Consider the following 15,203-nt stretch of genomic DNA (forward strand, 5'->3'; position numbering starts at 1 on the left):
AGTGCATGGGCACCTAGTAATTCAAGAGTTTTGAAGAACGCATGGTTTTCATATTTTCCAAGATCAAAGGTAATTTTGGACTTTAATATAGGACATTTTTAAAGCATGCCTCATTTTAACTTAAACTTTACTGGAGTTTATGAAAGTAGCACAAAGATCGGAAACATTCAAGATCTTTCAAGATTTTGACTAAAGAAATACTAGAGCACATACTATTGATTCAATAAAATTATATCTGAATTTTAGAAGCACTTTGCTATTTGTGTTATATTATTATATTTTGTAGCCTTCTGTCCCTGTAGAAATATAAAGGTTGGAGTTATTTCTATCCAACCTTACATTTTACTATAAATATCTTGTGTGAAAGATCCTTCCAAAATTATCAGTTATGAAATCCCTGGACTTCTTATACCTGCAAAAATAAGTTATTATTATTATTTTAAAAGGACTTCAAGTTTCATTTCTCTCACAGTCATCACAATGATAATTATAAATATCTACTTGAGTCAACTATTATATATTTGCATGGCAGTCTCCCTGGTTCTTCCTATATGTGTTCACATCCTTTTCTGAACAAGAAATGGGATATATGACAAAATAAATAATGTACTGTCATTTACTTTAAAATATTAAAACACATTTAGGATTTTTTTTTGACATTGCATTGAAATATAGTTGCTGGGAATGTCAGGAAAATGTTGATTATGTTCAGAAAGATAATAATTACTCAGAGCTTCTCAAAATTTTTTGGAAAATTTCCAAGACCTTTTGGGCACCTAAACTCATACAGGACATGTAGAATTCTGACACTCTTTATTTCAAAGATTCTTCATATGACATATTTTTCTAAACCTTTTATCAATGTCAAGGACTTCAAAACTGAGTTAAAATATCAGTTTTAAGATAGTAGATCCAAACTTATGGACAGTATTTAATAGAATATTCCCAATGAAGAATTGCATAGAAATTCCACAGCTTTATTGAATGCTTCTGAGACTGCTTCAGATCTGTTGCTTCATTACTGCATTCAGATAGTGTATGTATTTGAAATCAAAAGATGTTACTCGAGTTCTCTCCCATATGATACCCATCAAAGTTTACGTCTAATATGCATCTTTATTTTCTGTCTTCTTGTTAGTTTGAGTTCTTTGTGCTAGCTAGCTGTTCAAAATCTCCTTGAATCCTAATCCAGGGTTAGCTATATTAGCTTGGCTTCCAACCATCCAATTATCCTCTGTCTTCATCCAAATTATTAAGAATTAGAATTAAGAACCAACCTTGAGTACACATTATTAGAGATCATCCTTTATTTGGCATTGAAAATTAGAACTTATTCACAGATTTAACATCCTGGTATGGTTTCCATTTATTCAATTCATATGAATTTTTGTCTGCTTTAAAGTTATTCAAGACTTTCTGTAATACTTGTTTTTTTTTCTTTAATAGCTGCATCACGAGGCATGAGGGATCTTAGCTCCCAAACCAGGGATCAAACCTGTGCCTCTAATAGTAGAAGCACCAGGAGTCTCAACTACCAGACCACCAGGGAAGTCCCAATACATGGGACTGGTTTATTTTTTACATCTTATATTTCAAGTTTAGAGGCATTGCTCATCATGTAATATTGCAATTTAAGTGAGATAAAGTTTGTTCTCATACATAAGTATATTTACATGTATGTGGATATATATGTATCTTCTTATCCCTTACACTTTAGTTCAAAATTTGCTTGTTCATGTTCAGTGAGCCTACTGCCAAGTACATTTTCTACAGGTCAAGAGAGGAACACAATATCCTTTGTCAAGAGCTCATTATTCTGCTATGCTAAGCCTTTCTAGGTAGGAAGATTTTGCTTTCTGACTCTTCTTTTTTTTTCAAAAGACCCAGAGAGATGGTATGGGGAGGGAGGTGAGAGGAGGGTTCAGGGTTGGGAACACATGTACACCCATGGCGGATTCATGTTGTTGTATGGCAAAAACAATACAGTATTGTAAAGTAAAATATAATAATAATAAAAAAGTCAGACCTTCAGCTGGGAAAATGAAAGAATATTGTCATGTCTCCATGTCTGAGAGCTTTCTATTTGAGAACTTAAAGTGCCCTAGAAACATATTTTGGCTTTCTTCTTGTTTTTCATCTTGTTTCTGATTATATTTCCAATAATTATCTTGATAAAGTACATGCTACCAGATGAAGAATGTAAAGTGGACACAAGCCTAGAACCATAAAGGGGAATCTCCATCTACCCTTATATGTTACCATGTCATTCCACACATTATGAGGTTTCTCGGGACCAGGGACCAGTGTCTTCCATCTTTTCTTCAGAGGACCGACTGTGAGATCCTCAAACATGTTTGTGTCTGTATCTGTTCATACCTTTTCCTTAACTTAAGGAATTGTGAATAGAGGCAATTTTATATTAATCACTATGCAACATCCTACACCTGATAGATGTGCTTAATCAAAGGTCTGGGTTTCTGAGAGTGTACCTGTGATAGTTTTACTCTTAAAAACACATATGATGCAATTTCTCCTCTTTTTATTCATCATTCTGAAACCTGTTTCAGAGTAGACAATCAATACACTTTTCTTTAAATTTCTCTTCTTCCATGTAAGAAAATACTTGTAGTAACTTATTAGATTATTTATATTCTATAACACACCTTCAACAACTCATATAGATGTATATACTCATATAGATCTATATATAAATTTTACATATATAAATCACTCATGTGTTTTATTATCTGTATTCCATTGAATATTTGAAATATTATCTGTCTTTTGGATTAGTTTGGCAATATACAATCAAAAATATATCTATAGGGTGTTATATCAAGATTACATAAGCATATTCATAAGTAATATAATTCCAATTTTCTGAATAATAGAAATTGATATAAGAAAAAGAATTCCTAGAAGTAATTATCTAACAATTTACTAACATTTTCGTGAAAAATAATTAATTGACAGCTGTAGCCAAAGGTTGGATTCTCTGGGCAGCAGGCTCTGGACTGGAGCTTGGAGGACAGGGTGCTTCTTGCAGTGTGTCATCATGATCAGCAGCTGTGGACCACAATGAGAATGGAAGAAAGGGCAGAGTGAGCAATTAAGTGACCATAAAATTCGAACATGTCTATGGCTGACCCCACGGGAAAGCTGGAACTAACCTTGCCCTTCAAGGTTTCCTGCATTTAGCAGAAGTGACTTGATCTGTATAACCTTGAATTAATGAGTCATTGACTATGTGCTGCTCCAGAAGGATGTGACCTTGGGCCAGTTCAGGTAACAAGTCACTCTATGCAGGAGTTCTGAACAGCACATGCGGATGTGCACCTAAAGGATCTTTTAGCTAATAGATGCAGAAGGAGAAATAACAATGCTAAAATAAATATGTCCTAAGTGCATCCAAGGCCATCAATATGAACTGCAGGTGAACTGGTGAAGAAGTGGCAGCATGGCATCCTGGTTTTGAGCAGGTTCTAGAATGTATTGGGGTGTAGCTTGATTATTGTCTAGCTCTGTAATTTGGGGCATTTTACCCCATGGGGCTCAGGTTATTTATTTTAAAAGTATTATTCCTAATAAAAATGAATTTCCCTAAAATGTAAGGAATTTGGCATCCTCTCCCTTTCATGGTTGTATGGATTGATCAAAAGCCATCATGCAATTATTTACCATAGTATATGGCATTTTAAAAGCACATAAAAATGGAATTAACTATTTTATTCATCATTTACTTTCCCATGGTGTTCCCACTATAACAAAATTTCTTCAAATCACAAGTGTAAAACAATGTATCAATTTATCTGGTGTCTCCATAAATATATTACCTGTACCAATGGTTCTTAAACATTTTTGTATATTAACCTCACTTGAAGTTTGCTAAACATATAGATACCTGTTTTTATCAGAGTCACCAGGTTTGGGATAGGGACACTGGCTCATCCCACAGTTTGGTGTCCATGAATCCCTTTCAATCCTTTGGCTGAAATGTCCACCCCCCAAATGCTTATTGCTTCTACCTCCTCTGTCATCCACTGTTTCCCCTCCCCTTTAGTCCAGGCCTTATTAATTTGTCACATAGTTTTCTCCATTTAATAACCAGTTTTAGTAACTGGTTAATAATATCCCTTCACGTTCTTTTATCCATTTCATAAAAGAAAACATAAATACACATACCCATGTTATCCATTAAAGGAAATGTGACTCTTTAACGGCGGCTTTACTAAGTACATTTTGTTCTGCTTATGTCTGTCATAGATAACACAGCCAGCATTCTGACAAGGCGGAGGAGATTTAGTCGAACTATTCAGGATGTGTATTATCTCCCCATTATGATCTCTGATGGTGGAATCCCCTCTCTCAGCAGCAGCAGCACCCTCACCATCAGGGTTTGTGCGTGCGAGAGAGATGGGCGCGTGCGGACCTGCCATGCCGAAGCCTTCCTGTCCTCGGCTGGTTTGAGTACAGGAGCCTTAATCGCTATTCTTCTGTGTGTTGTCATTCTCCTAGGTAAGTCACTCTAAATCCTAAGGGATGATGGCAGTTCTAAGTGTACCCTACAGTGGTGCATTCAAATACAGAGACGAAAACAGACAGAGACAGCGTCATTTTGACAAGACTTTAGAGCTAGGAATGCTTTATGTAATACCAAAACTTGACTGCACTGATTTTCTTTTAAATAACTTTCTTGATACCATAATTAATCTTGAAATAATTTGCTTCGAATGTTATGAAAGAGTTGAAATGTGAGAAGGAAGGATAGGATAAGAGAAATCTTTTAAGAAAATATCTACTTTAGAAAGAATTGGTATTAAGTATTCTGAATCCCATATTGAAAGGGCTTTTCCAATTTACTTCAAAGAACATAAGTGACATTATTTACAATGAATCTGACCACCAAATAAAAAGAATAAGTTTCCTGTAGAAACTTCTATCAGTCTAAGATATTAGTTGGTCATCAACCTCAGTTGAATTTTACAAGACTAAGTCTAACATAATTTTTGGTCTCAGAGATATCAGATATTATTATGAAATTAAAACTAATATATTTTAGTTTATTTCCTGCATTACATTTTATTTTAAAAGAAAATTTCTCTAATTTTATGTTAGCTTTGATAAGTCAAAATCTTACCAACTGCGTTTGAAGCCAATATTACTATTAACTCTTTAGAATTACTATACAAAGTGAGACAGCAAATTCAGATTTTTTTATAAGAAAGGTATATGTAAAGAATCTTTTGATTTAGAGTTTAAATGGGTACATATATATGTTTCCAGTGTATCTTCACCCTCTAGCTTTCTCATAGCAGCCATATATTTTGTTCTGTTCTCTGTTCTTATGTGCACATGTAAGAAAAACAAGCAATATACATACTTTGGTGAGACAGATATATTCTTGCAAGGAATGTCCCTTGTTTTGTTCCTGGGTTAGAAGACAAATTACCTGTACAGAGGAGTGGAGATCAAGGTGACATGAGGCTGAGTAGAAAGGATGGGGTAAAATGAAAAAAAAAAAAAAAGGTAGGCTTTGTTTTAGGAGTGCAAGGAGAAGTTTAAAGTAGGTTTGTCCCATCATAAAATTTGTATGCTTAAAAAAGACAGGTATGAATGAAGTGGAAAGCAGATCTCATGATGACAAGGGCTTCCAGTTAGGAATACGATGCATTTGTCTCAGACACAGCATAATTTGGACCAGCACGTTCCCTCATGGCTCAGCTGGTAAAGAATCCGCCTGCAAAATGAGAGACCTGGAATTGATCCCTGGGTTGGGAAGATCATTTCGAGAAAGGAAAGGCTACCCACTCCAGTATTCTGGCCTGGAGAATTCCATGGACTCTATAGTCCATAGGGTCACAAAAAGTTGGACAGGATTTAGCGACTTTCGCTTTCACTCTCAGAGTGGAAGTGAACAAAGCTTGATAATATCAAGATGCTTTAGCGGAAATCAAAGGTGATATTGGGTAACAGGATGCAAAACACAGGATGAAAATATTTACCAAAATCTTCACTGAATGTTTATCGAAAGTACCTGAGATTCCATTTGAACCTTGCAGTGTTAATTATTTCAGGTCAGTAAGCAAACATTTACTATTTATGATAGGGTGTTTTTTCCAGAAACAAGTATCCAAAGGCTAAGAGTATAATAGCCAAAAATTACAGAAAACAAACAAACAAAAATTTGGATAAACTAGATATGCAGCTGAGTTAGAACAGAGAACAGTATCAAAGACTTTTCATCTCATGCTAAATGTGCATCTTTAAGATCTTCCCTGACCTTCCCAGAGCTGGGGGACATGAGAAGTGCATTTTGTTGATGTCACCACAGCCAGAGACTATGAAGAGAGAAAGGATAGACCAGGACTGAGCTGTGATAAACTGCAGTGTGATCACCAAGTCAAGAAGGATGAAATACCAGAGAGGGCAAAACAGAAATCACAGAAGAAGGAACAGAATTAGTAAGAGTGATGTCCTAAAATCAAAGAAAATAAGTGTATCAAGGAGGACAGAGCATTCAACCATGCAAAAACTGCCTAAAAGTTAAGTAAGTTGAGCAAAAAATGTGTCAATTGCCCTTGGCAATTTGGAGCATGGAAGTTTGATTCTTCATAACAAGAGCTATTTCATTGTAGTATAGTCTTTTGTAGTAGAAGCATGGTGGTGAATGCAACCAGGAAAATCAGAAGTTTTTTTTTTTTCCTTTAATTTAATTTAATTTAATTTTTTAAAGTATAGTTGATAAGAAATGTTGTGACTCAGTTATACACATATATTCTTTCTTTCATGTTCTCTTCCATTATGATTTATCATAGGATATTATTCCCTGTGCTATACAGTGCTTTATCCATCCTATATACAATAGTTTATGTCTCCTAATCCCAACTCCTCTCTCACCCTATCCCCCAACCCCCTCTCTCCTGGTAACTACAAGTCTGTTCTCCATGTCTATGAGTCTGTTTCTGTTTTGTAGGTAGGGCCATTTGTGCCATATTTTATAGTTCACATATAAGTGATATCATATGGTATTTTTCAAAAACAACAACCAAAAAAAAAAACACAAAGACTAAACAGCTACAAACATTGAACCCTCTAGATTTCCTAACTGAAACTACAAAGAATAGAACTCAGTGACTTTTTGTAAGTCAACTATGCTTCAATTAAAGAAAAAAAAAAAAAAAAAAAGAACACTCTGACATTACTATAAGTTCTTCCAAGTCCTTATTCTGAAAGATATTTCAGTGGTGGAAGCCTGTTACCTTTGGCTTTTATTTTCATTTATCATCAGAAAATTATTTTGCATACTAAGATTAAAACCTTTAAAACTGACAGATATCAATGTAAGGTACATTTAAGTATATTACATAATATAATATTCTTTACCAGCTGAGCCACAAGGGAAGCCCAAGAATACTGGAGTGGGTAGCCTATCCTTTCTCCAGCGGACCATCCCGACCCAGGACTTGAACTGGTGTCTCCTACATTGCAGGAGGACTTGTTACCATCTGAGCTATCAGAGAAGCCCCTATATTACATAAAATGATATTTTATTATTTCATGAAACAATAAATTTGTTTAATTGACTTTATGACAATGCCTTTTCCCCCTCTTTGAGGTAAATAAGAGAACATTTCTAAAAATTATGGTATACATCAGGGCTAATGAAACAAAGGTTACATTTGATAATGTACAAATGTACATTTGCTCCTTCAATTTTTATTGAAATCAAATGTCTTTACACTATAATTCAAAAGTTGCAGAATTTCTTAAGCTTGGGTTTAAGTAATCATTATTTTAATGTAATTTATATTTTTCTTGGCACTGTAAGGGCATATATTGTTACTGAGAAAATATCTGGCCCAGAAACTTGAAATGTAGACATTTGTAATTTTGAAATAGCATTGGCTAATGTGTGAGTTCATAGGTTGCAAGAAAAATATCAACAATATCAGAGGCAGCAATACGTTATTTTAGAACTTGTAATTCTGAATTTGCATTCAACCTCAACAGCTAAATAAATCATGAAACTAATATTTTGATACTGAAATGTTTCACTTAGTAGCTCTTTGTGAACATGACTGTGATTGCGGAAATTCAGCCCTAGTTTTGCCACTAATTAACTGTGTGATCTCAAGACCCACAAAGTATTTTTACTTCTATTTCTGAATCTATGAAAATGAAGTTTCAACTAGAATAACCTTACAGTCATCTGTAAAATTTTGTGTTGCTTATTTATGTTTTATTATAGGCTAGATATTATTCAATATTTTGCAGTTTGGTAGACCTCATCTATGTATACATTGATTACTAGAAAATGATGCTTGAAAACCAAAGGGCCTAACTTTAAGTGCCAAATGTACACCTTGTGAGCTATGTTTTGTCAGGATTAACTTTTCAGATCCCTTTTAAATAATGGATAGGAAAGAATTTATAGTGAACTGTCATGATGCAGTCAGTTTGGTGCTAGAAAATGGAATTCTTGGACTTCCCTTCCTCTTCTGGGCATCTGACGTCTCTTTCCCAACCCACTCCATTACTTGTCAGAGGGTGCAGAACTGTGGGAAGAGCAAACCAGGGCAAGGAATTATTTAATCAGGATCCAAAACGGACTTCTTCCAGCTACCTTCATAGTCCACACATCACATATAATCAGCTGACTTAGATTAATTCACCAAGTAGTTTGCTCGTATTTGGGGATATAAATTTCCTCCTGCATGGAAATTAAGGTGGATGTGGTGAGAGGAGAGTGAGGGGCTAGGAGAGGAAGTGAAATTGATGAGAAGATAAATGTCAAACCTGTTTGTCATCAGAGTTATTGTGAATGACTTTATGGATTCCCCTGGGTGTGAAAAAATAACTTGCAGTGAGAAGTGTCATTACCAATTATGGCTACAGAAACTAATAAAAATAATCTCCCTGACTTGGGCCACTTCATCCTACCAAATTTAGTGCTAAAATATGATGATATAAAAAAAAGAATCAAGTGATATTTAGGGGTAAAAATATCTGCTATGAAAAGTATTGGGGGGGTATGTTAGGAGTCAATACATAATTTATTCAAATGTAAGTTGTATGTCAGTTAAGTTATGAAAATTCAAACCCCCTTAGTACTCTGGGTACTGGAAAGATTATATGAGTAAGTAAATATAATATAGAGGAAAACAAAGAGAAAACTGTTTCCACAAATTTGAATCTCTTTATGAATAAAATAATGATATTCATTTTAATTTTCTTAAATGAAATGAATCATGTAGGATTAAAATTCTGGTCACACTTAATGAGAAGAAAAGAAAAAGAAATACACTAACCAAGAATAAGATATTCATCAAATAAAGACATCTAAAAATACTACAATTTATTCATTTCATTCCAGTTCATATAACTAAGCTGCAAAATACCAGAAATTATTTATAATATAATTTTGAACAGAGGACAAGCTCTCTATCTCTCTTTCTCTTTTTTAGCGACTCCGTAGCTCTATCATAGTATATTTTCTCAGACGAACCGCTGAAAGAAGTGCTACCCTGTTATACATCTATAGTTTGATATACTGTGAGGGACTAATTCAAATATATTACTTGCTTGCCATTTTAAAAATTGGGTTTAACTTTCAAATATGATTATTATCTTCACTCATTCTCTTTAAATAAATTTGGCCTTGTGATTGTGGGGAAGCACTTTATTTTTCAAACTCTAAGAAATACTTTCAAGCAAAATTAGGTGTTTGGAATTTTTAGGAACAGTAAGCTGATTTTTTAAAGTATTTAAAAATTATTTTTCTAGTGAGACAATTATTATTCATGAAGACTGAATTAACCCAGCGTCACATTGTCACTCTCAGAAACATCATTCGTTTGTTAATCCACATAAGAATTGTTTATGGAGTATCTGTTGTGTGCCATCTGCTCCAGGAACATCTACTAAACAAACATGAGCGTAAAGAAAGTCTTTAGGAATGTACCTTCCACATTCTTCTCTGCACCCACATTCTCCTCTGTGTTGATTTAAATTTGCCACTGACTCTCCCAGGTGGCGCTAGTGCTAAAGAACCCACCTGCCAATGCAGGAGACGTAAAGAGATGTGGGTTCAATCCTGGGTGGGGAAGATCCCCTGGAGGGGGGCACGGTAGCCCACTCCAGTATTCTTGCCTGGAGAACCCCATGGACAGAGGAGCCTGGTGGGCTACAGTTCATAGTGTCTCACAGAGTTGGACATGACTGAAGCAGCTGAGCATGCACACATGACTGTTTCGCTAATGAGTACAGTGTGGCTCAGATGGTAAAGAACCCTCCTGTAATGCAGAAGACCTGAGTTTGATCCCTGGGTGGGGAAGATCCCGTGGAGAAGGGGATGGCTACCTACAGCAGTATTCTTGCCTGGAGAATTCCATGGACAGAGGAGCCTGGCAAGCTACAGTTCATGGGGTCAACAAAGAGTCAGACAAGACTGAGAGACTCACACTTTCACTTTCAAAGGGACTATATGTCTATATTTGTCCTGATATTCTGGTGTAATTATAAGTAAAATCCCTTTCCACCCTCAAAAAGTGTTCCAGATTGTATGGCTAATTATATATTGATCTTTATAATAAATAGGTATGCAACAAATCTAGGAATCATTTGTCTCTGCCTAGTAACTCTCTTTGCCTAGAAAGAAATAGATGTAAAACTGTACATTCAAATTTAACTAGCATATATATTTTTAATCAACCCATAAAAGTCAGGGATAGCTTTTTAAGCAACTAGAAGCTATCATAACAATAAATCCAGCATTATCAAATATGTTTCATTAGGTAAATAGAATACTAGTATTAGTAAAGGATGTATATTACCTCCATACTTTGGTAATAGTATTGATCACATTCTCCCTGTTATCTATCACATAAAGTCCCTTGACATCCATCATCAACCATTTCAACATAAAGAAAAATAGCTTGATTTATTGAAAACACTAAGAAATTTTATTATAATAAATTAGGCAGTGTGTAGAACTATCAATAGATATTTTAATCTAGAACAGCCTCCTCACTTAACTATAATGATGAGCAGAAATATATGGTGGATGATAAATATACACCTCTGGATAGAATGAAGTATGTTACTTGAGGATTCTGCTTGGGCTACTGAGTTTAAAAGCTATTGGCTGAATTTACACTAAAATAAATAGTGAGATATCAAATACTTACTGATGGCATTCAGCAAAAAGAATAATCATGTGAATAGAAACATATTGTACTCTGTAACAGAGCATTTATGAAGCCGGGTCATATGTAGAATCAGCATTTCATTTCCAGCCTTTTCTGTGATCACTCTATTCCAAATAATAATCAAAGCTCTACCATGTCAACTCTAATTTCCCCATTGCATTTTCACATTACCCAGTCAGTATCCTTTTACTCCTTACATTTCCAGATGATTCCTTGACTCTCCATGAAGATGTTTTATCTTTTTTTTTCTTTTTCTTCATTCCCACAGTCTTCCACCTGCCTCTTTGCAAAATTAGATTCCTCCCAGTATTGTGACCCTCTCTTTCCACATGTGGTAGACCTCCCTGTAGTAATTATCCTATCCACTTCTGGCTTGAATACCTGTTCCTTTTCCTCTCCATATTTTCAAGACTTCAAAGCATGTACACAGCATGATATATAGTTCAATGCAGTAACACTTACCTAGTTTAGGGCTATCATAAAAAGGGTTTAAACTATTGAAGACAAGCAAGGAAATAATAACAAAATGAAGAATAGAAGTTACTTTTTAGAGGGAAAGGGAGGTATAGAAGGATTGTACCTAGGGTGTCAGGTATGTTTTTATCAGAGGATAGCTAACCTGCTATTTGTTTGCTCTATGATCATTTATTAAAGCTTACATATAATCAGGATTTCCAAATAAAATATAATATACATATATAAAGATAGACAAAATACAGCATAAAAGTGTGAAATCTGTATAAAATTATAGATCTATAGGTATTTATGCATGTGTGTATATGTATGCACTTACACATCTCCAGATATATTAAACAAGACATACTTATGCTATGTATATTCACATATATGTATGTATATGTACATGTTTGCTGCTAAGTCGCTTCAGTCGTGTCCGACTCTGTGCGATCCCAGAGATAGCAGCCCACCAGGCTCCCCCGTCCCTGGGATTCTCCAGGCAAGAACACTGGAGTGGGTTGCCATTTCCTTCTCCAGTGCATGAAAGTGAAAAGTGAAAGTGAAGTCGCTTAGTCATGTCTGACTCTTCATGACCCCATGGACTGTAGCCCACCAAGCTCCTCCGTCCATGGGATTTTCCAGGCAAGAGTACTAGAGTGGGATGCCATTGCCTTCTCCCATGTACATATTCATATATATATATATAAAAAGATGTATTAATATATATTGTATAGTATATAATATATATTATATACTATATATTAATATATAATATATATATTCCCGGATTGTTCAGATGGTAAAGAATCTGCCTGCAATGCAGGAGACCAAAATTTGATCCCTGGGTCAGAAAGATTCGCTGGAGAAGGGAATAGCAACCCACTCCAATATTCTTGCCTGTAGAATCCCATGGACAGAGGAGCCTGGCAAGCTACAGTCCATGGAGGTGACAAACAGTCAGAAATAACTGAGTGCCTGAAACTTTCACTTTCATATTTAAATTATAAGCAAAAATATTCCCATGCTTAATAGTGAGATAAATCCATATTTTATATATATTTTAATGTTTCCATAAAACATATCCATATTGCTTTGGATATAATTGATTATACATACATATATATGTATGTGCATATGTACACACACTATATATGTTGTTTATGTATACACATATACATACATTATACATGTATTTTTATTTCATCTCATGTTATACATATAGTATATTTTTGTTGTTATCCATCTGAAATACACATTTAGTTGGGTGTCCTGAATTATTTGTTAAATCTAGTAATCCTACATTCCATTTGAATATATTTCTCTGATTATCATATTGTGATATTTAAAATAATAGTGAACCTAATAATTCTCATAATAAAATGTAGAATATCAGCTAACCAAGAAGAAAACGGTCTGTAGAGATGAAGTAAAAGACCTTGGGCCTAATGACAAAGAGTAAAATGAGATACTTCTGTTTAGTAATGGTTTAATAGCATCCCACTGAATAATTTGAAGTAATGAAAGAAGGACCAAGGTAAAATACCCAGGATATAGTTCTATCAGTTTACCCAGTGGCTACAACACTACTGGTAATAAGAAACTATTCAGTGTATTTGGAAAAATTTCCCTAAGACACACATCCAACAGGTCACTCAGTTCTATATTTTTAAAATACTAAAGTTGAATATGGCAATAGAAACATCATCACTTTTAGTGTGGAAAGTAATAAACTAGAGCCCAAACTTTTCCACCCACCATTTGTATGACCTAAAGTTACACAGTACTTACTCATGTAATTTTTTCTGAGTCTCAGTTTCTTCATTTTAAAAATGAGGAAATCCCAGCTCTATTTTGAGCATTAAATAAAAATATTATGTAAAGAGCATTGTGTAAATGGAAATATTTTTACATTAACTTAAACATAAATATTTCTACATTAACATAAACATATTTTGCAATCTGATAGTTAAATGCAATAATTAATGCCTGATAATATCATTCTAAAGGATAATGGACAAAAGAGATGAACCATGTAAAATATTCCTGCTTTTATTTCTACACAGAATCAAAAAGGGTTAAAGATAGGGGCTCCTTCTTCCTGTTTTACAAAAACTTAAAATACCCTGCTTTTAGTGTATGCATCTTTAGATGAATTACTATCTATAGATTGACCCCTACACACAATAATTTTTCCAGTCAGAATTTCATATTGCTTTTCCATCATCTATTCCCCTCAGTGTAAACAATGAGTGGTTAGACTTAAACACAAGTCAGGAATCCTGAAAGCATAGCCTGGCAAATGAGAATATCACGGCATTCACCAGATCAACTATTTCCTTTGCTTTGTAGGGATAATCATTTTCTACATTCTTCGGGATATTAAAAATTCTTGCAGTGGTATTCAGAGAGTGCAGAGATCACAATGTAAGCCCAAATGAAACATAGCTGATGAGAATGGTTGGAACTTGCTGATGTTCTTTTCTCTAACTTTTCATCCTCTTTCTGTTTTTGCTTAGCTATTGTTGTACTTTTCATCACCCTGAGACGCAGCAAAAAAGAGCCCCTGATCATTTCAGAGGAGGACGTGCGGGAAAATGTGGTCACCTATGATGATGAGGGGGGTGGCGAGGAAGACACGGAGGCCTTTGACATCACCGCCTTGAGGAATCCATCTGCTGCTGAGGAGCTCAAGTACCGCAGAGATATCAGACCGGAAGTGAAACTTACCCCCAGGCACCAGACATTGTCCACCCTGGAAAGTATAGATGTTCAGGAATTTATTAAGCAAAGACTAGCGGAAGCCGACCTAGACCCCAGCGTCCCTCCTTATGACTCTCTGCAGACTTACGCCTACGAGGGTCAGAGATCAGAAGCTGGATCCATCAGCTCGCTGGATTCAGCAACTACTCAATCAGACCAGGATTATCAGTACCTTGGAGACTGGGGGCCCGAGTTTAAAAAATTAGCTGAACTCTATGGAGAAATAGAATCTGAAAGAACAACTTAGGGGGTCAATCCTTGCAACCTTCTAGAATTTGCTTACTGAGCAAATGGAGATGTAACCTCACCAATGGCAAGGAAGAAGCTTGGAAACAGTACTTGGAACTGAACAAGCAGAGCACAGCTACTGTAGAAACAAGTGCCCTTTTCATGATTGAAAACTGGGTTATTTAAAGGGAAGAAAGTAAAATTAAAAAAAAAAAAGAAAAAAAAATCAGAGAAAAAGCTATTGTTCCTTGTGTATATTTTCAATCGCTCAATAAAGTCTGTGTACTGTTTAATGAAGAATACCTGAATTAAGCCAAACAATGATATTTGTTTCAATATTTTGTGATTTCTTTTCAAAAGCAAAACTAAACAAAAAGTTTCAAATCACTTGTGACTCTGATTTCTAGGGGTGGTACACTGATAATCATGTGGTGGTGAAGGTAATCATGACCTTTTTCCACCTTTTTGGGTGGACTTGAGATCCACACCCTATTATCGTGACACAGCTCATTAGCTTCCTCTTGAAACGACAGGAGGTATTTCCAGCCTACC

General features: G+C 35.1%; 1 protein-coding gene across 3 annotated transcripts in view; it reads left to right on the top strand.

Annotated features, from left to right (window-relative positions):
• The window catches only part of CDH18 (cadherin 18), a 604,406-nt gene extending 589,431 nt beyond the window's left edge, over positions 1-14,975 (top strand). The window contains exons 11-12 of one of the 3 annotated variants that reach the window (XM_018065791.1): positions 4,264-4,515; positions 14,180-14,975. In XM_018065791.1, the coding sequence (XP_017921280.1) occupies positions 4,264-4,515; positions 14,180-14,670 (743 nt within the window). In that variant the 3' untranslated portion in view covers positions 14,671-14,975. The remainder of the gene's footprint in view (positions 1-4,263; positions 4,516-14,179) is intronic. The other 2 variants (XM_018065792.1, XM_018065793.1) reach the window with 2 other exon arrangements.

This window comes from Capra hircus, chromosome 20, assembly GCF_001704415.2.
Source record: "Capra hircus breed San Clemente chromosome 20, ASM170441v1, whole genome shotgun sequence".
Taxonomy (NCBI): Eukaryota; Metazoa; Chordata; class Mammalia; order Artiodactyla; family Bovidae; genus Capra; species Capra hircus.